At 31.8% G+C, this 22550-nt stretch overlaps 1 protein-coding gene across 18 annotated transcripts in view; it reads left to right on the top strand.

Moving 5' to 3' along the window:
* Positions 1-22550, top strand: part of LOC128221935 (trichohyalin-like) — a 315209-nt gene that overhangs the window by 255217 nt on the left and 37442 nt on the right. For 13 of the 18 annotated variants that reach the window (XM_052930638.1, XM_052930640.1, XM_052930632.1 and 10 more), the window contains 4 exons: positions 8587-8607; positions 14415-14435; positions 16092-16112; positions 21914-21934. In XM_052930638.1, coding sequence (XP_052786598.1) covers positions 8587-8607; positions 14415-14435; positions 16092-16112; positions 21914-21934 — 84 coding nt within the window. The remainder of the gene's footprint in view (positions 1-8586; positions 8608-14414; positions 14436-16091; positions 16113-21913; positions 21935-22550) is intronic. The other 5 variants (XM_052930649.1, XM_052930643.1, XM_052930650.1 and 2 more) reach the window with 3 other exon arrangements.

Below are 22550 nucleotides of genomic sequence, written 5' to 3'. Positions count from 1 at the left end.
TGTTGACTACAATTTAATAAAGAGTATACATATATTTATATAAGCGAACAATGCCGCCTCCGAATCACATATACACAAGCACAATTTACTTCTTTACTTTTGAGATGATGATAATCATATTTGATAATGTGTTTAATTCTGAAGAGCTGTTTCATTAAACTAAATATTTCCCAATATTAACTGTTGTGCTGCAGACATAGTGAACACGACATCGACAACATAAACTTTGACATCAAACATACATTAACAACCATCATGTGTGATAGAACATTTTTGTGAAAACATTGAGATTTTTAAAAGCTATATTTAAGTTAAAATATTAACGGAAAACATAAATTTGTGTTTGCTAAAACTGTAAGGATTTTAAATATGTGCTCTTGTTCGTATTCCTGCAATTCATATAATTCAGCAACATCATTGTAGCGGATATGGGTTGGTAAATCACCATTGGCATGTAATGAATTATTGGCAATAATTAAACGAGTCAGGATTTAAAGATAATTAATGAATGTCATCAGCCTATATTATTTAATCGTTAATGTGTCTTAAATTTTTCATAACTGTTATAATTGGTGTTACTGTTTTATAACTACCATGCGGATAAACTACAACGCTTTTCGCTTACGCCGCACGTTATTTTTTGAACTTTGTACTTGACCTTGGTGGATTTCCGTGTGTATATAATTTGCAATTTCGTATTGATTTTATATATTTCAGTCTCTTCTCAAATAACATTAATACGCTCTGTAACAGAAGAAGTCTTTTTAATATTTCTAATTATTTTTAGAGAATCTTTTTCCCATGAGACAATAAATACTGAAATATATTATTTTCATTATAATCATCATATTTATCTCATTCTTGTCGTTCTAAATTTGGTCATTAATATATGATACATGATTTTTTAAAAGTTGCAAAATGATTTAATATGTTTTTTTAAATGATCAGTTTTCAAAACAAAGTGTTAAAATTGACATCTGCTATATCAAAAGGGCAAAATATATGGCTAATGTTACGAAGTCTTCCAGAAAAGTTATCGGCAAAAAGCAATCAATTGTGAAAAGTGTGGAAGGCAACTGACAGTGACGGAAAAAAGTCAATAACAATAATAAAACACACAAGGATATGTCGGTATTTTTATTTAAGGTATCCGTTTTTGTTTCAACAACCTTACTTTAATTAAAAATATATACGACATTTTTCATCAAAATTGACTTTTCCGTTTATTTTTATTTGATGCTATAAATACATAAAACATGCCAGGTCTTGTTGCATGGTTGATTTAAATAAATGCCATATACAAAACATTTAGGTACAGTCTATATTGAATGCGAAACATGTAAAAAAGGGGCATGGACGGGTTACGCAGTGAGTCATCAAACTGTTCTAAAAGGGTTAAATTATCAGCCATTAACAAAAGCTGTACTTTTCCCGAAGCACTGCAGGTTAGGCTTTTAAATAGATATTATATCAAGATAATTTTCCGAATATTTTACCATTAGCGGGTTGTCTTTGCATTTGTTAAAGCTATAGTGTAAAACGTTGTACAGGTAACGAACGTCTACAATATGTTCTTACTGACACTTGTTTGTGAAACTTTATTATTTTGGATGCGGGTGAAAGCTAGGGAAAATATCAAACGAAATTAAAGAACCACACTTCAGCCATATTTCAATATATATGTTGAGGACCAACCATGTGTTGTCCACACACTTCATTTGACGTTCAAGTAACTTGATATTTACATATTTACATATGAATTAAGCATTTAAAAAAGCGTTTTGTAGACTGTTTTGTGCACATTTGGCAGTTATTTTGTTAATAGATCTTCTTTTTTGTCATTCCAAGATATAGTTTAAAGAAAATACGACTTTCACTGTACATTTTCTTACTAATTTGTATCAAACTGTATAGAACTATGAGTTAAACTACGGACAAAGCTATTCGCGGACCTATAAAAAAGATAAATCCCGTCAGCGCTCATTTGATTACTTATTCTAAGACCGAGCAGTCAGTCAGTCAGTCAGTCAGTCGGTCAGTCAGTCAGTCAGTCAGTCAGTCAGTCAGTCAGTCAGTCAGTCAGTCAGTCAGTCAGTCAGTCAGTCAGTCAGTCAGTCAGTCAGTCAGTCAGTCAGTCAATGACTGAGTGAGTCAGTGAGTCAGTGACTCAGTCAGTCAGTCAGTCAGTGAGTGAGTCAGTGAATGAGTTTTGGGTTTGGTTGGGTGGTTGGGTTGGTGGTTGGTTGTGTGAGTGGGGAGTGAGTGAGCGAGCGAGCGAGTGAGTGAGTGATTGAGCCAGCGAGCGAGCGAGCGAGTGAGTGAGTGAGTGAGCGAGCGAGCGAGTGAGTTAGGGAGCGAGCGAGCGAGGAAACGAGTGAGTAATTGAGAGAGGGAGTGTACGATGTATTGAACATATGTAGCGAATATAAACATGTTTTCGATAGTTTTAATTCATTTATATATATATATGCTATTTGTTACACAACGATCTTACACGGAGTTTAACAAAATAATATTTCATGCATTTATAGTGTTTTTAAAATAGATTTCCCCGCTGAATTAAATTTTGTTTGCCCACAGTCCCTTTCCGTGGCCACTTTGCAAAGAGAAGTAACTGCAGCATAATTGACAAGTCAGAGTTACTTCTTTTGTGCGAGCAGTCCCTCTACTACAAAAAAATGTTCCACACTTTATGGAAATATTTTTTTTTTAAATTGAAATTAAATTGATATTAGGCCACACCAAATTGATAACTTGTTCATCGGATTTTTTTCAAAAAAAAAATGGGGCGAACGAGCGAAATAATGATAAAAATATTTGTTTTGCATTTAGCCAAATAGAGGAGCGAGCGAAGAGCGAACCAATATATATAGTCATTTAACTCACTTTTCTAACATTTGATGATGCTGTTAACAGTGCAAGGATAACATACAGTGAAAGAATGATAACACTAAAATATAATTCTATAGAAATATTAGTTGTGAGATCAAACAAATGCTTTTGAGATCAAGCAAATGTATTTCTTTGAACTATTTCATAAATGAGATAACCCAAAACCAGTTTTCAAGTTTTTAAACCTGTTTGAAAAGGTTTTTTTTTTTTTTTCAAAATACCTTATGCATGGCTAAGTTAAAGCCTGGACACAAGAGCCAATGGTCACAGTCACCTGCCTGCCCAATGAACCATATCCAAATCTATTAACTAGGTTTTCAACTTTTCCTTATGAAAACTTTGTTAAAAATAATTCTCTATTAAAATACATTGTCATATCTCATGCCATTGATATGACTAGACAAGGTGACTTGAAAAATAAATCACAAAATCAATATAGGCATTTGCAATCAAATATAAACTACAGCTATCACTCTTGCTTTGACTAGACGATTGGCCTTGGTAGCCATTTAAGTTCTAAAAGAGAATTTACAAAGAACTACACCTTATTGTAAACCATTTCAGCTGGAAAAATGTCACAGAAAATTCCAGCCAGCGCCAGATTGATTTTAGGCTTTCTCAGAACCTAACGCCTATATTTTTTAAACTTGCAGATTGTCCGTGATTTTTCTAGATATCTTGTTCAAATTAAGACAAGTTATAGAAAACATAAACATATAAACAAAATAAACTTTTACTTCTTTTGTGCTGCAAATACTGATTGTGTCAATTTTCATATATAGCAAAAAATATTTCAAGAAAATACAAGAATATGTAATATTTTTTCATAAACAAAAAACAATCAGCATACATATTTAACACTTGAATTATTTTAATATATAGTTTAGATATACACATGAGCATCTAAAAAATCTACAAACATTTATTCGCAACACAAAGTGTGATTAATACCTTTTTCCAATCACACAGTCTGACACCATTTTTCTATCCTTTTTGACTTATATATACAAAATATACACCATCCGGCTTGTTTGATGGTTTTTGTTTGTGAATGGTAAAACTCATGGGATTGCATGAAGCACATATGAATGTCAGTCATGCTAGTTTTAGCGCCATCCTACTGTCCATGAACATTGACTCATCGCCGACCAAGGCGTTCACCACAAGCACGCCCTCGTTGCCTCATGGGGACAGAATTTCATGATCGGCTGTGTCGGAGGAATCTGAAATTTTAATATTAAAGCAATATTATACATAAATGTTCATTTGAAATGTATTATAATGTAGTATGCATTACTGAAACAATTTGATGATAACGCAAGTAAGGTGGTGATCGTTTCTTGGCCAAACTCTTTTTTTTACTGTTCATGAATTGCATATGAATTAAATAAACACCATACTCTGATATATAGCAAAATAAAAACAAACATGCATAAATCATTAAATTTATAATTACTTTTGAAGGAAACAAAAAATACAAAAAAATACATCATATTTGCTATATTAACGGCAAAACAACAAAGAAGTAAAAATACACACCTGAAGTTTTTACTTGGACAGCTGTAGTAGGTATAGATGTCTTTTCACTGTAACGGTCATCCGAATTCCCGTCAAACATGTCCGAACCAAATTCAAACTTTGGATAATAACTGTCATTCACAATAAATTTCAGCACTTCTTGCCCAATATATAAACGTTTACTTTTAGCGGGAGCCAAATTAAAGCAAACACATTCGTCCAAAATTAAATCAAACTTTAAATGGTGGTAGAATTGTCATTTGTTGACGTAATTTTCAAGAATCAGGAAGTGTTTTGCCAATTTAATCTCGATCATCTAGACGCTTGTATCCGGGTCTTTATCGTTCATTGACTCTAATTAGAGCGGCTGCATGATTGAGCCGGTGCTTTGATAATTGTAACGATCGAACAACGCGGTTATAAGGGAAAAGGCTACTACTAAACAAATTTGCGCTCTTTAAAAATAACGTTTTTTTTTCAGATGGTGCGGGCGCAAGTGATATTTTTTTTTGCTTTTCTGCAGAAATAGGTGCGGGAAATCCGATGAACAAGTTATTAATTTGGTGTGGCCTTAAACACTTAAACCGTCAATGGAAACTCAGATTTTAATTTTCAATAAGGCACAAAACACGTGTTTAAGCAAAATTATTGTAGAAGAATAAACATGTAACATAATTCACGAACAATTTTGCCAGAATTTGACTAACAAATATGGACACTCAATAGTGTGTGTGCCAAAATTCATCATGATTTTCAGTGTTTTGTATTGCTTATTTTATCACTGTCGCTCTCAGACTCCGGAATCAACTGAATCCTTCGGTACTTCGTTTGCGGCGAATTCCAGGCGTTGTGCAGGGTGTTGTGTTGTTGATATATTGAATTGGTTTCATATTTGCTGAAGTTGAATGCTACGTTACTGTTGAATGTGGGGTCAACGAAAAAGCCCGGTGGAGCACAGACATTGTAATTCTCATTCGACGATAAGATGTCGGATATCGCCAGGGCCTGGTTGGTGTTCAATCTTCTATAATTGTTCATACTCAGATTTCTATGGCCGCTGATCTGAACGTTTTCATTTGGCGAAACTGCTTTGTCGTTGAGCTTCCGAGCACTACAATATTTTGAAAAGAAAACTAAATTTATTCACTGATGAAGGTAAAGACTTAATTTGAAAATGCTTGTGCATACACGTATGCGTTTAGAGTTTAAAAGTAAAAATGATGTACAACTCTAGTACTATCACCTGTTGCCAAGTTAATATAGGTAAATTTCATCGTTTAAATTATCTTTGTTAATGTGTATGGGTAGCATTATTTTAAAACAGTTCACTAAAATGCCGACAAAATATAGGTGTGAAGAGTCACGGCTATTTATCGAGTATGTCGGTGATAAACTAGAGGTTACAATTCGTCGCTGGCCGTGATTATGTTCACTCTTGGTCAATTATAACTGATTCCTGGCAGTTTTTATACCAATTCAAGAGAGTAAAAGAAAATACACACAGCCCTAGTTTCCCGTGGGCTTTAAAATAAAAAAACACACTTTTGAAAGGTATTTAATGATGTTCATTGGACGAAATATTAGACAGTGGAAGGGCACAACTGAACAATGTGACATCTTAAAAACATACATGTACATACATATACAATGACCACTTTGGTCTTTTTTTATTCAATTGGCGACCTAGTTTGATTCATGTCATTTCAAGAAAGAAACAATTGATACGTAGTATGCATTTTAGATGTACACAACTATAAACATGATATTGTCGTAAGTGAATGCTAAGTTCAAACTGTAAATTATTTATGCGCTACCTAGGTGAACCGCCGCTGAAGTAGACTTGGTGTAGGAAATATGAAACCCTTTGCTCGGTCTAAGCATAATGTTTCTTTATATAAGGTGAAAAGTGTACGAAACGGTTGAAACGCTTTATTCATATATAAGTATCAATTTACATACAGATTGGATTAAGTAGGTGGACAGCATACGGTTGTTTTTCAACATAAACGAGTAAATTAATTTGCAGCTGAATTGTTTGTGAGGTTGCGCTTGATCATTATCGTCCATATCTGCCGCATTAAAAAATAATATATCGCAAACGTGTGTCAATAATAAATGTTACTGCAAATTACAGTTTTGCATGTTGCCAATGATTTTATTACGATTTCATTGAAAAAAATAGTTCCGTAGTAAATAGGCACCGCCCATTAGTATTATTGCGCCCAATGACAGGACAGAAGTATCGAACAAACGCACGCGATTTCGATGGGAAATGCCGTTAACTTTATACAAAAATAATGTGATACAACAACCATCGTTAAGGAATGAAGTGTTAATGTAAATATTACATTATGGTATGAGTTAAAACATGTACTCTTAACCATTTGTTTGAAGGCACCTGGCACCGGAGTCAAAGAGACAATTATAAGGAGCAAATTTGGCATAATGCAGGTATTTGATAGGCAAATTATTCCCATTTACGGAGGCAGCCTAATCGAACCAGTATCAGACAACGTTGTGATACCTTTTAGTTTTACATGTAAAAATTGTCATTCGTAAATGTTCAAAAATGAGTACGCATACGCATAAACAAGGTTTGTATCATATCAAAATGAAAAATGGTAAGTAGCTTTGCAAAAGAGTGTCATACTGTTCACATTGCAACCTTTATGAGTTCTATGTTTAAGGTTTCAATCAATCCCCTTAATTGTGTCCGATATCTGCTTCGGGCAAAAATGAGTAATTGCATCGTATATCATGCATGCAAAATTATCGATGAATATATAAGCACAATTTCAAAAGGGAGGAAAAGAAGGTTACAGCTTAGTGTCTGCTTTTATGTAATTATGCAGCAAGCCAATTACGGTATACTATAGTTATAATAATTTGTGTTCTTGAAATATGTGGGCATATAGACATGAAATTAAAGTCGGTCGATGAAATAACTTTTTTGAGCTGTACACTTCAAAATATGTTTGATATTGTTTGTATAACGTGTGCCTCAAGTTTGTACAATGTTTCTATGTGCATACAGTATGTACATATGTTTGGATATAAGAGATACGGTACGTCTCCGTCTTTCACTAAAGTTTTAATCATCGCGTGATTTGATACGCGTGGTAATTAGTTTTAAATAGGATGAAATAAATCGAGGAAATGATGATATTACTTACTTACTTAATTAAATTACAGAAACCGAATTCGAATCAAACAATGATCGGAAATAATAATAAAAAAAAGAACTTACTTTTATAAATAAAAAATAAAACTAAGTTTACATCATATTTAACTTTTCTTGGTCCCATTTAAAATTGAAGCTTGATCTATAATTTAACTCATATATAACAAGTGCGTAGTTCAGCCTTTTCAAAACGTGTAAATAATGTTTCGTACTCAATAGTCGCGCGATCTCAGCCAAGTTGAATCAAAAATCATCTTTAAAGTCGGGCATTTCTTTGTTCTTGTTTCTTGTGCGACAGAGTAAACGTTAGCAATTTATAAGCCTCATAAATTCAACACAGATTAATCAAGGTTCGCATTTTATTCCTGAAAAATATCAATAGGTTTTGCACAAAACATCATTATTCGAGGTTTGCTTTGATCACAACCCCTAAATGTTCACAGCAAATGAACACCAACTTCGTAGCAATTTTATGACAGTTAAACGTTAAAGGTGCACTCTTACATATTGAACGTTTTGACAGCTTTTTATTTTGTTCTTGGATCAAGCCAATTTAAAAAACAAAATGTAGCCAAAATGCTTTGCAATATGTCACATATGTTATTCTGATTAATTCTAAAAATGGCACTTTTTTACAGACATACATAATATTACGTTAATAGGACACGAACCGTTCATTTTAAAGATTTGTATTCGACGTATCTTATTGTCCCGAGTATATTATATGCTTTCCATTAGTATGAGTGTATATGTCTTCCGTGTGTGTTTTTAAGTGATAGCGATTAAACTGTTTGATAACTTTTTTTTTATCTCCGATGTCAGAGGAACAACCGATTGTCGACTTTACAAAATCATCCGTTTATCCTATTTGTTATGCAGGTGTTCACATATAACCTTATGTTTGCAAAAACCTTTTTTTCGTTAGCAGGTACATCGAGATGTCATCAAAAACACTTCAGGTGTTTACCTATATATGAATATATTTCTACTTACAGGGATGAAGATGACCTTAAACGGTAAGTATGTTATTTTAAAATATAGCGTTAGATTTATCGTAAACTATTTCAAGTTTACGTTCTTACATCTAAATGGCTATGATAATGTAATGAACATATTATGTTTCACTGTTGTATTCTATTTTAGTTTTACTGATTTAATTAACATAATTATATGTTCATGTCGGAATCAAATATATCCAAGTCTATTCAATGTAGATCATCAGTATCAATTCTACTCCTCTAACATCATACATTATTAATCATAGAGCTAGTTTAAGTGTTTCCTCAAATATAAATCTGAAAACATCGCACTGTATTTCATGCATGCTAAATTACCTTTGTATAATTGGAACACAATTTTTAAAGGCAGAACAACAATGTTATCTACTGTTGATTTCTATATAATTGTATAGCAAGTCAACCGTTGTATGTGTTAGTCATATTCGATTGTTTTCTTGAAATATGCGTCAATATGAACAAAAATAACAGTCGGTCAAAATGTTGTTTGAAAGTGCTTGTTTATGTCCAGCTTCAAATACATATTTTTGGCTTATTATGAGATATGTGATACATCTTCGGTCGTCGTCTGTCAAAATAGCGTTAATCATCACGTGATATTATACGCATGACAATTTATTTCAATACACAAATATATGACATTTTTAACTGAATTAAATTGCCAAAACCGAAATGTTATCTACTTTCTATTACATCAGTGAAAGTTGAATTTGTTATAGCTTTGTTCTCAGTATTTATGCTAAATCATGAATATTCAAACAATCAGAACACAATTCAAAACATTTCTACGTTCGTCGTCCATATTGTTTTTCGCGCAAATATCACTTTGTTAGTTGCCATCTAAAAATGCCACTGAAAGTAATTAGATAATGGTCCACATTTGAAAAAAATAGAAAAAGTACGAATGAATCAAAAATAGAAAGAACACATGTTTCATTTTAGCAACAAGCAGAGATGTCTTCACGATCAGTTCTTCATATTATATTTGATACCAACTAATATAGAACGTAGCACATATTGTATGCAATAGGTCATTTATTTCACACGGGTTGATTTTAAAGAATAAACTTTGAACATATATGCGAGAAACATAATCTAAGGTTAATTGGACAGTATTGAAAATCGTCGTGAGAGAAGCATACATATCAAATTTATTAAAATGTTAATTTAAAAGGCTTGAAAGTATTAAAGTATAGATGGATTGATCCTGAATTTTGTGGAGTTTTTCAATAATTAAAAGTGTATTGCACATATAACATATATTTTCACATACAATGCACATAACATATCTGACCAGATTCCTAAAATTTTCAGATTAATACCAAAAACATTTCGGTGCATTACATTTCATTTACTATAATACTAATAGCAATTCGAATATTTCTATTAATACATCTAATACTAATGATACTACTGCTTGCAATTCTACTGCTAAGCATACTTGTAGCAGTACTACTGCTGCTACAAGTACTACTACTACTACTACTACTACTACTACTACTCATACACGTATGCGGTTAAAGTTTAAAAGTAAAAATGATGTACAACTCTAGTACTAGCACATGTTGCCAAGTAAATATAAACCGATATCTGCAAAGAAGGTTATATGTTACAGAATTTCAATAAAAGTGTACATACATGGGTCAGTTCATTCATTAATTCATTTTTTAAAAGTAAAAATCGTCCAGAAATATTTGTTTTATTGAAATTTAAAATAATGCACAACTTTAAAATGGCAATACATTCCTGTACGGCGTGATGCGTTAGTCCTCTATGCGTGCATTTGCCTTTATATTGCTCAAAATGCTGTAGATAGGGTTGATTCGCATGGTACAGCTCCGGAACCATCCTCTTTGCTGGCCCGTACAAATACTCAAAATGAATGGTTAAGAGATTCAACAGGGCGCCACTCTCACTCTTTGATATAATTTAATTGTGACGCATATTAATCCCAGATACGTTACCTTACACATGTATTATCCTTCGTGGTCTTAAGTCTTCTTCTATGATTATACCTCAAATACATCTCCTTTTATATTGAAGTTTGTAGTCATTAGTATAAGTAGGCTTATCAATTTCAACGCGTGAAATATACTGCAAATTAAAATATAATAATAATGCGAAATGTTTGTATTCAATGAATCTGACAGTAAATCTAACACGGTTTAGAAACATATATTACAAAAGAGGTTCCAAAATGGTAAACCATTCTAAACATACTAGTTTTCAATTAAAACAAATGTTTAACTATATTTTACATCCGATTACACAAATGATTTATTTTGAAACGAGTGAAATTGTCATATTTATTAGCCAATTAATAACCAATTTTAATCATGGGGTCTACTTAAATGTCTTGCATACAGGTAATTGATGGGTTAGAATTAACCAATACAATTCATGACATTTGCAGATCATACTTGAAGTGCAAGTGGCTTTTGATTTCACCAGACATAAAATACCTTCATTGTGGTCTTGTAGTTGTCGTGAAAATCAATATCGACTTGGATTGGATTGTTTGGTTTATGTTTTAATACGGGTCCGATAGGGACACTTTTAGTCATTTTTCATCCAAATCAGCTAAACAAAACGTGTGAGGTATATCAATTCATTATCAAAATGTTCAACAACAAGTGAACCAGAAATAGTCATCGCTTTCTTTCTGCATTTTCGTCAAAAAAAAATGCAAATGCTGATAAACAGAAATAAACAACCACAATTGTTCTGCCATCACTTTGAAATGTATATTGTATATAATGTGTATATTGATGCATACTAATAGATTTGAAAACGAAAAAGACAAACTTAAAGGTTTCGTTCTATATTATGTGGTTATGTTTAATTAAAGTGCATTTTTTAAATAATACAAGTAGTGATTAGAATAGTTATACATACACTTGGTGTAGACCTTCTTCTGTATATAGTTAATCATCTAAACGAACGGAGCATGTACCACATATATTATATTAACTTAAATGACGTCAATGAACAAAGATATCGACAATAAATACCAACATTGGTATCTTATAGTTGCTTAACTGTTTTTGCATTATAGATGGATTGGAACGACGTCGCTAAGTTTAAAATTATCTCAGTTAGGGCTTAACGTTCTTGTCTTTGAGAAGACACAATGAACGGTAAGATGCAATTGCGATAATACACAATGAATGTTACCATGCTACTGCAAGAGTACATAATGAAAGTTACCATGCTATTACGAGAAGACACAATAAACGTTACAATGATATTGTGAGAAGACGCAATAAACGTTACCATGCGATTGCGATAATAATATAGTGAATGTTTTCACGCTTAAACGGAAATGCGCTATGAACGTTACGGTGTTAATAATGTAATACGTAATGAATGTAAACATTGCTTATACGGATATGCGTAATGCACAAATACGTGCTAAAACGAGAAAACGTAATGAACGTAACCATGCTTATACGGTAATAGGTATTTAACGAGACCATGCTAATATGTTAAATTGTAAAGAACGCAGGCATGCTTCAACGTTAAAACGTAACACACAATAAAGAAAATATCTTAGAATATCATGCTAACATATGCAGATATGTTGAAATATCTCGTCTTTAAAATAAAGTATAGTAGATCATCGTCAAACCTAGTGTTATACTTGCTAAATTTGTACTTGGTGTATCATCCTGTTCCTATTCATCAAATTCATTTATTTCAGCGATATCATTGTAGAAGACATATGGCTAAAAACCACTCTATGATTCTGATGACAAAAATGGATATGTAAATGTAATCTTTATCAAATTTATTTAAAGTATCATTTTGACACGAATGTTTAAATTTATCATGAATAAAAATGCCATGTTAAGAGATAACATAATTACGCAACACTTGTCTTGCCCTTATACATGTACATATACAGTTCACTAACTGAGGGCCTAAGATAATAACTAACTAATGTTGGGTTGTTTTCTCTTTTAAGCTTAGTAAGAGGAACATTATTTTTTTTGTAAAATAGTTCATGTATTTTGTTGTTTGTACGAGGTGTTCGGGAACTTCATATGCTGGTCAAACTATTGTGTATAATTTCAAACGTTTTTTTTATAATATCTGGTATCCGTTACAACACACATATATGCCATAGACGCATATCAACCTAGCTAAGTAATCTCCAAATATATTTACAGCAGGCTAACACCAGAATATGGAAGGTTGATATGGTGCTTAGATATGCGAGGAAATTGTGCCCACATAGCATATTTCAACGCAAATTATCAATTGAAGAATCTTGTTCAATTCTGTCAACATTATGTCAGAAAACGTAAAGATATGTTTGACCTGAGTCAAGTATGTCAACAATATCATTAATCTATATGTAGCGATTGATGAAATACCAACTATTGTTTTCATCAAATTCGATTAAATTGAAACATGAAAGACTTTCATAAAGGCTTGCAAAGTTGATTTTTTTTAACTCGTTGTTATATATGTCGTTGCAACTTATAGTGCAAACAATTAAACGATATTGGCACTGCAATAACCTTGCGTCTGATTGATTTGTGTAAGAAAACACGCTTTTGAAAGATGTACATTATATTAGTTTTTTCAAACTGAATCCAACCTTTGGTCAAATGTCCGGCATAGTTCAAAAGAAAAAGCACCAGTACGTGATTATTCCATCATTGTTATCGGTCATACCATCTCTTGGATGTTGCATTTCGTACAATGTCAACAGCCAATGAAACAATATTTATAAAAAGATGTCCCTTAGCGTTTCTTTTAATAAGTTGGTTTACTCAAATAAGTTTCGGAAGCTATAGAAACTTTGTATCATGTTTCGGCTTTGGATTGATAAACCGATATGTCGGTATGACTAAAATCAATATGTATATTTTAATGGGAATAAAACGTCATAAAGGATATTATTTTGAACAGTGATATGAATATAGAAGTAGGTCAACGAACGTAATTAAGGTCACAAAGTTTTTTTCTTCAAAATATCCAATCATTGTCAAGAACATATATACATACATTCAATAATCACTGTACCATTTCATTTGTCTTGATACCAATACAAGTAAAATACCTACACTGCTCCTAATACCAGTGCCCATGATAATCATATTTTACATCATTGATAAAGATGTATTTGTTTCCATGAATGCCGTCTGCTGTATATGCTTACAACGTTTTTCTACAGCATTGAAGTGTTGTTGTTATTTTTAATTTTAGATATTTAGAGCTAGTTTGTGATTATATCACTTCGTTTGTTGTCATCAAAAAACGAAAAACTGGCAGAACTTGATTATGTCCCAACATAGTTAGTTTGGAATGAAAATTGAACCAAATGTTACAAAGCGTAGCTTACAACGCGTAGCTAATAGGCTGTGCGATAGTTAAGTTATGTCATTCCGATTTATTTGAATTATGTTTGTTCTGAAGAGGTTGATTGTTTGTGCCGGCAAATATAATATTAGGATTATCGGACATGTGGATTCTTGATGATCGTCTTTAGCGAACCGTTAGTTTTTAAGAGTTGAATACAATAATCTCACTGTCCCGATCATAGTTCATGCTTTCTTGAAGTATTAGAGTATTTGTCTTATATAATTATTTAACCAATATCAATACTTAATTTTTGATAACAAGGATTTATTATATCCCATGTTAGACAAACAACCGATTGTCGAATATCCCCAATCATCGTTTTATCCCTTTTGTTATGCAAGTGTTTACAAATTACTTATATACGTCGACAAATGTACATGTACATCGCAAAGTCATCAAAGTTGTTTTACTACTGATGCATTACTTTTTACTTTCAGACTTGAAGAAGTTGTTCTGAGGTACGTATGTTTTTTTCTTGAAATATAATGTTGTATGTATCGAAAATGTGTCTATGTATACATTCTTAAGCCTTAATTGCTTTGATAATGGAATAAAACACTTTGTTTCAATGTAGGATTCTCATTGGGGTTTACTGCATATTTACATGTGTTAAGATGTATTTAACATATATGTTCATTCAAAGCATCAGTATCGATTTTACGGGTCTCAAATGAAAGCTTATTAATCATAAAGATAGCGTAAGTATTTCCTCAAATATAAATCTGAATTAATTGCATCGTATATCATGCATGCAAACTTATCGTTGAATATATAAGCACAATTTCCAAAGGGAGGAAAAGGAGGTTACAGCCTAGTGTTTGCTTTTATGTAACTATACAGCAAGCCAATAACGGTATACTATAGTTATAATAATTTGTTTTCTTGAAATATGTGGGCATATAGATATAAAATTAAAGTCGGTCGATGAAATAACTTTTTTTGAGCTGTACACTTCAAAATGTGTTTGATATTGTTTGTATAACGTGTGCCTCAAGTTTGTACAATGTTTATATGTGCATAGAGTATGTACATATGTTTGGATATAAGAGATACGATACGCGTGGTAATTAGTTTTAAATGGAATGAAATAAATCGAGAAAATGATGATATTACTTACTTAATTAAATTACAGAAACCGAATTCGAATCAAACAATGATCGCAAATAATAATAAAAAAAGAACTTACTTTTATAAATAAAATTTAAAACTAAGTTTACATCATATTTAACTTTTCTTGGTCCCGTTTAAAATTGAAGTTTGATCTATAATTTAACTCATATATAACAAGTGCGTAGTTCAGCATTTTCAAAACGTCTAAATAATGTTTCATACTCAATAGTCGCGCGATCTCAGCCAAGTTGAATCAAAAATCATCTTTAAAGTCGGGCATTTCTTTGTTCTTGTTTCTTGTGCGACAGAGTAAACGTTAGCAATTTATAAGCCTCATAAATTCAACACAGATTAATCAAGGTTCGCATTTTATTCCTGAAAAATATCAATAGGTTTTGCACAAAACATCATTATTCGAGGTTTGCTTTGATCACAATCCCTAAATGTTCACAGCAAATGAACACCAACTTCGTAGCAATTTTATGACAGTTAAACGTTAAAGGTGCACTCTTACATATTGAACGTTTTGACAGCTTTTTATTTTGTTCTTGGATCAAGCCAATTTAAAAAAAAAAAATGTAGCCAAAATGCTTTGCAATATGTCACATATGTTATTCTGATTAATTCTAAAAATGGCACTTTTTTACAGACATACATAATATTACGTTAATAGGACACGAACCGTTCATTTTAAAGATTTGTATTCGACGTATCTTACTGTCCCGAGTATATTATATACTTTCAATTAGTATGAGTGTATATGTATTCCGTGTGTGTTTTTAAGTGATAACGATTAAACTGTTTGATAACTTTTTTTATCTCCGATATCAGAGGAAAAACCGATTGTCGACTTTACAAAATCATCCGTTTATCCGATTTGTTATGCAGGTGTTCACATATAACCTTATGTTTGCAAAAACCTTTTTTTCGTTAGCAGGTACATCGAGATGTCATCAAAAACACTTCAGGTGTTTACCTATATATGAATATATTTCTACTTACAGGGATGCAGATGACCTAAAACGGTATGTATGTTGTTTTAAAATATAGCGTTAGATTTATCGTAAACTATTTCAAGTTTACGTTCTTACATCTAAATGGCTATGATAATGTAATGAACATATTATGTTTTACTGTTGTATTCTATTTTAGTTTTACTGATTTAATAAACATAATTATATGTTCATGTCGGAATCAAATATATCCAAGTCTATTCAATGTAGATCATCAGTATCAATTCTACTCCTCTAACATCATAAATTATTAATCATAGAGCTAGTTTAAGTGTTTCCTCAAATATAAATCTGAAAACATCGCACTGTATTTCATGCATGCTAAATTACCTTTGTATAATTGGAAAACAATTTTTAAAGGCAGGACAACAATGTTAGCTACTGTTGGTTTCTATATAATTGTATAGCAAGTCAACCGTTGTATGTGTTAGTCATATTCGATTGTTTTCTTGAAATATGCGTCAATATGAACAAAAATAACAGTCGGTCAAAATGTTGTTTGAATGTGCTTGTTTATGTCCAGCTTCAAATACATATTGTTGGCTTATTATGAGATATGTGATACATCTTCGGTCGTCGTCTGTCAAAACAGCGTTAATCATCACGTGATATTATACGCATGACAATTTATTTCAATACACAAATATATGACATTTTTAACTGAATTAAATTGCCAAAACCGAAATGTTATCTACTTTCTATTACATCAGTGAAAGTTGAATTTGTTATAGCTTTGTTCTCAGTATTTATGCTAAATCATGAATATTCAAACAATCAGAACACAATTCAAAACATTTCTACGTTCGTCGTCCATATTGTTTTTCGCGCAAATATCACTTTGTTAGTTGCCATCTAAAAATGCCACTGAAAGTAATTAGATAATGGTCCACATTTGAAAAAAATAGAAAAAGTACGAATGAATCAAAAATAGAAAGAACACATGTTTCATTTTAGCAACAAGCAGAGATGTCTTCACGATCAGTTCTTCATATTATATTTGATACCAACTAATATAGAACGTAGCACATATTGTATGCAATAGGTCATTTATTTCACACGGGTTGATTTTAAAGAATAAACTTTGAACATATATGCGAGAAACATAATCTAAGGTTAATTGGACAGTATTGAAAATCGTCGTGAGAGAAGCATACATATCAAATTTATTAAAATGTTAATTTAAAAGGCTTGAAAGTATTAAAGTATAGATGGATTGATCCTGAATTTTGTGGAGTTTTTCAATAATTAAAAGTGTATTGCACATATAACATATATTTTCACATACAATGCACATAACATATCTGACCAGATTCCTAAAATTTTCAGATTAATACCAAAAACATTTCGGTGCATTACATTTCATTTACTATAATACTAATAGCAATTCGAATATTTCTATTAATACATCTAATACTAATGATACTACTGCTTGCAATTCTACTGCTAAGCATACTTGTAGCAGTACTACTGCTGCTACAAGTACTACTACTACTACTACTACTACTACTACTCATACACGTATGCGGTTAAAGTTTAAAAGTAAAAATGATGTACAACTCTAGTACTAGCACATGTTGCCAAGTAAATATAAACCGATATCTGCAAAGAAGGTTATATGTTACAGAATTTCAATAAAAGTGTACATACATGGGTCAGTTCATTCATTAATTCATTTTTTAAAAGTAAAAATCGTCCAGAAATATTTGTTTTATTGAAATTTAAAATAATGCACAACTTTATAATGGCAATACATTCCTGTACGGCGTGATGCGTTAGTCCTCTATGCGTGCATTTGCCTTTATATTGCTCAAAATGCTGTAGATAGGGTTGATTCGCATGGTACAGCTCCGGAACCATCCTCTTTGCTGGCCCGTACAAATACTCAAAATGAATGGTTAAGAGATTCAACAGGGCGCCACTCTCACTCTTTGATATAATTTAATTTTGACGCATATTAATCCCAGATACGTTACCTTACACATGTATTATCCTTCGTGGTCTTAAGTCTTCTTCTATGATTATACCTCAAAAACATCCCCTTTTATATTGAAGTTTGTAGTCATTAGTATAAGTAGGCTTATCAATTTCAACGCGTGAAATATACTGCAAATTAAAATATAATAATAATGCGAACTGTTTGTATTCAATGAATCTGACAGTAAATCTAACACGGTTTAGAAACATATATTACAAAAGAGGTTCCAAAATGGTAAACCATTCTAAACATACTAGTTTTCAATTAAAACAAATGTTTAACTATATTTTACATCCGATTACACAAATGATTTATTTTGAAACGAGTGAAATTGTCATATTTATTAGCCAATTAATAACCAATTTTAATCATGGGGTCTACTTAAATGTCTTGCATACAGGTAATTGATGGGTTAGAATTAACCAATACAATTCATGACATTTGCAGATCATACTTGAAGTGCAAGTGGCTTTTGATTTCACCAGACATAAAATACCTTCATTGTGGTCTTGTAGTTGTCGTGAAAATCAATATCGACTTGGATTGGATTGTTTGGTTTATGTTTTAATACGGGTCCGATAGGGACACTTTTAGTCATTTTTCATCCAAATCAGCTTAACAAAACGTGTGAGGTATATCAATTCATTATCAAAATGTTCAACAACAAGTTAACCAGAAATAGTCATCGCTTTCTTTCTGCATTTTCGTCAAAAAAAAATGCAAATGCTGATAAACAGAAATAAACAACCACAATTGTTCTGCCATCACTTTGAAATGTATATTGTATATAATGTGTATATTGATGCATACTAATAGATTTGAAAACGAAAAAGACAAACTTAAAGGTTTCGTTCTATATTATGTGGTTATGTTTAATTAAAGTGCATTTTTTAAATAATACAAGTAGTGATTAGAATAGTTATACATACACTTGGTGTAGACCTTCTTCTGTATATAGTTAATCATCTAAACGAACGGAGCATGTACCACATATATTATATTAACTTAAATGACGTCAATGAACAAAGATATCGACAATAAATACCAACATTGGTATCTTATAGTTGCTTAACTGTTTTTGCATTATAGATGGATTGGAACGACGTCACTAAGTTTAAAATTATCTCAGTTAGGGCTTAACGTTCTTGTCTTTGAGAAGACACAATGAACGGTACGATGCAATTGCGATAATACACAATGAATGTTACCATGCTACTGCAAGAGTACATAATGAAAGTTACCATGCTATTACGAGAAGACACAATAAACGTTACAATGATATTGTGAGAAGACGCAATAAACGTTACCATGCGATTGCGATAATAATATAGTGAATGTTTTCACGCTTAAACGGAAATGCGCTATGAACGTTACGGTGTTAATAATGTAATACATAATGAATGTAAACATTGCTTATACGGATATGCGTAATGCACAAATACGTGCTAAAACGAGAAAACGTAATGAACGTAACCATGCTTATACGGTAATAGGTATTTAACGAGACCATGCTAATATGTTAAATTGTAAAGAACGCAGGCATGCTTCAACGTTAAAACGTAACACACAATAAAGAAAATATCTTAGAATATCATGCTAACATATGCAGATATGTTGAAATATCTCGTCTTTAAAATAAAGTATAGTAGATCATCGTCAAACCTAGTGTTATACTTGCTAAATTTGTACTTGGTGTATCATCCTGTTCCTATTCATCAAATTCATTTATTTCAGCGATATCATTGTAGAAGACATATGGCTAAAAACCACTCTATGATTCTGATGACAAAAATGGATATGTAAATGTAATCTTTATCAAATTTATTTAAAGTATCATTTTGACACGAATGTTTAAATGTATCATGAATAAAAATGTCATGTTAAGAGATAACATAATTACGCAACACTTGTCTTGCCCTTATACATGTACATATACAGTTCACTAACTGAGGGCCTAAGATAATAACTAACTAATGTTGGGTTGTTTTCTCTTTTAAGCTTAGTAAGAGGAACATTATTTTTTTGTAAAATAGTTCATGTATTTTGTTGTTTGTACGAGGTGTTCGGGAACTTCATATGCTGGTCAAACTATTGTGTATAATTTCAAACGTTTTTTTATAATATCTGGTATCCGTTACAACACACATATATGCCATAGACGCATATCAAACTAGCTAAGTAATCTCCAAATATATTTACAGCAGGCTAACACCAGAATATGGCAGGTTGATATGGTGCTTAGATATGCGAGGAAATTGTGCCCACATAGCATATTTCAACGCAAATTATCAATTGAAGAATCTTGTTCAATTCTGTCAACATTATGTCAGAAAACGTAAATATATGTTTGACCTGAGTCAAGTATGTCAACAATATCATTAATCTATATGTAGCGATTGATGAAATACCAACTATTGTTTTCATCAAATTCGATTAAATTGAAACATGAAAGACTTTCATAAAGGCTTGCAAAGTTGATTTTTTTTAACTCGTTGTTATATATGTCGTTGCAACTTATAGTGCAAACAATTAAACGATATTGGCACTGCAATAACCTTGCGTCTGATTGATTTGTGTAAGAAAACACGCTTTTGAAAGATGTACATTATATTAGTTTTTTTCAAACTGAATCCAACCTTTGGTCAAATGTCCGGCATAGTTCAAAAGAAAAAGCACCAGTACGTGATTATTCCATCATTGTTATCGGTCATACCATCTCTTGGATGTTGCATTTCGTACAATGTCAACAGCCAATGAAACAATATTTATAAGAAGATGTCCCTTAGCGTTTCTTTTAATAAGTTGGTTTACTCAAATAAGTTTCGGAAGCTATAGAAACTTTGTATCATGTTTCGGCTTTGGATTGATAAACCGATATGTCGGTATGACTAACATCAATATGTATATTTTAATGGGAATAAAACGTCATAAAGGATATTATTTTGAACAGTGATATGAATATAGAAGGTCAACGAACGTAATTAAGGTCACAAAGTTTTTTTCTTCAAAATATCCAATCATTGTCAAGAACATATATACATACATTCAATAATCACTGTACCATTTCATTTGTCTTGATACCAATACAAGTAAAATACCTACACTGCTCCTAATACCAGTGCCCATGATAATCATATTTTACATCATTGATAAAGATGTATTTGTTTCCATGAATGCCGTCTGCTGTATATGCTTACAACGTTTTTTCTACAGCATTGAAGTGTTGTTGTTATTTTTAATTTTAGATATTTAGAGCTAGTTTGTGATTATATCACTTCGTTTGTTGTCATCAAAAAACGAAAAACTGGCAGAACTTGATTATGTCCCAACATAGTTAGTTTGGAATGAAAATTGAACCAAATGTTACAAAGCGTAGCTTACAACGCGTAGCTAATAGGCTGTGCGATAGTTAAGTTATGTCATTCCGATTTATTTGAATTATGTTTGTTCTGAAGAGGTTGATTGTTTGTGCCGGCAAATATAATATTAGGATTATCGGACATGTGGATTCTTGATGATCGTCTTTAGCGAACCGTTAGTTTTTAAGAGTTGAATACAATAATCTCACTTTCCCGATCATAGTTCATGCTTTCTTGAAGTATTAGAGTATTTGTCTTATATAATTATTTAACCAATATCAATACTTAATTTTTGATAACAAGGATTTATTATATCCCATGTTAGACAAACAACCGATTGTCGAATATCCCCAATCATCGTTTTATCCCTTTTGTTATGCAAGTGTTTACAAATTACTTATATACGTCGACAAATGTACATGTACATCGCAAAGTCATCAAAGTTGTTTTACTACTGATGCATTACTTTTTACTTTCAGACTTGAAGAAGTTGTTCTGAGGTACGTATGTTTTTTTCTTGAAATATAATGTTGTATGTATCGAAAATGTGTCTATGTATACATTCTTAAGCTTTAATTGCTTTGATAATGGAATAAAACACTTTGTTTCAATGTAGGATTCTCATTGGGGTTTACTGCATATTTACATGTGTTAAGATGTATTTAACATATATGTTCATTCAAAGCATCAGTATCGATTTTACTGGTCTCAAATGAAAGCTTATTAATCATAAAGATAGCGTAAGTATTTCCTCAAATATAAATCTGAATTAATTGCATCGTATATCATGCATGCAAACTTATCGTTGAATATATAAGCACAATTTCCAAAGGGAGGAAAAGGAGGTTACAGCCTAGTGTTTGCTTTTATGTAACTATACAGCAAGCCAATAACGGTATACTATAGTTATAATAATTTGTTTTCTTGAAATATGTGGGCATATAGACATAAAATTAAAGTCGGTCGATGAAATAACTTTTTTTGAGCTGTACACTTCAAAATGTGTTTGATATTGTTTGTATAACGTGTGCCTCAAGTTTGTACAATGTTTATATGTGCATAGAGTATGTACATATGTTTGGATATAAGAGATACGATACGCGTGGTAATTAGTTT

Source organism: Mya arenaria, chromosome 16, assembly GCF_026914265.1.
Source record: "Mya arenaria isolate MELC-2E11 chromosome 16, ASM2691426v1".
Taxonomy (NCBI): domain Eukaryota; kingdom Metazoa; phylum Mollusca; class Bivalvia; order Myida; family Myidae; genus Mya; species Mya arenaria.
The sequence above is the reverse complement of the archived record's forward strand: the minus strand, read 5'-3'. Positions and strand labels throughout refer to the sequence as shown.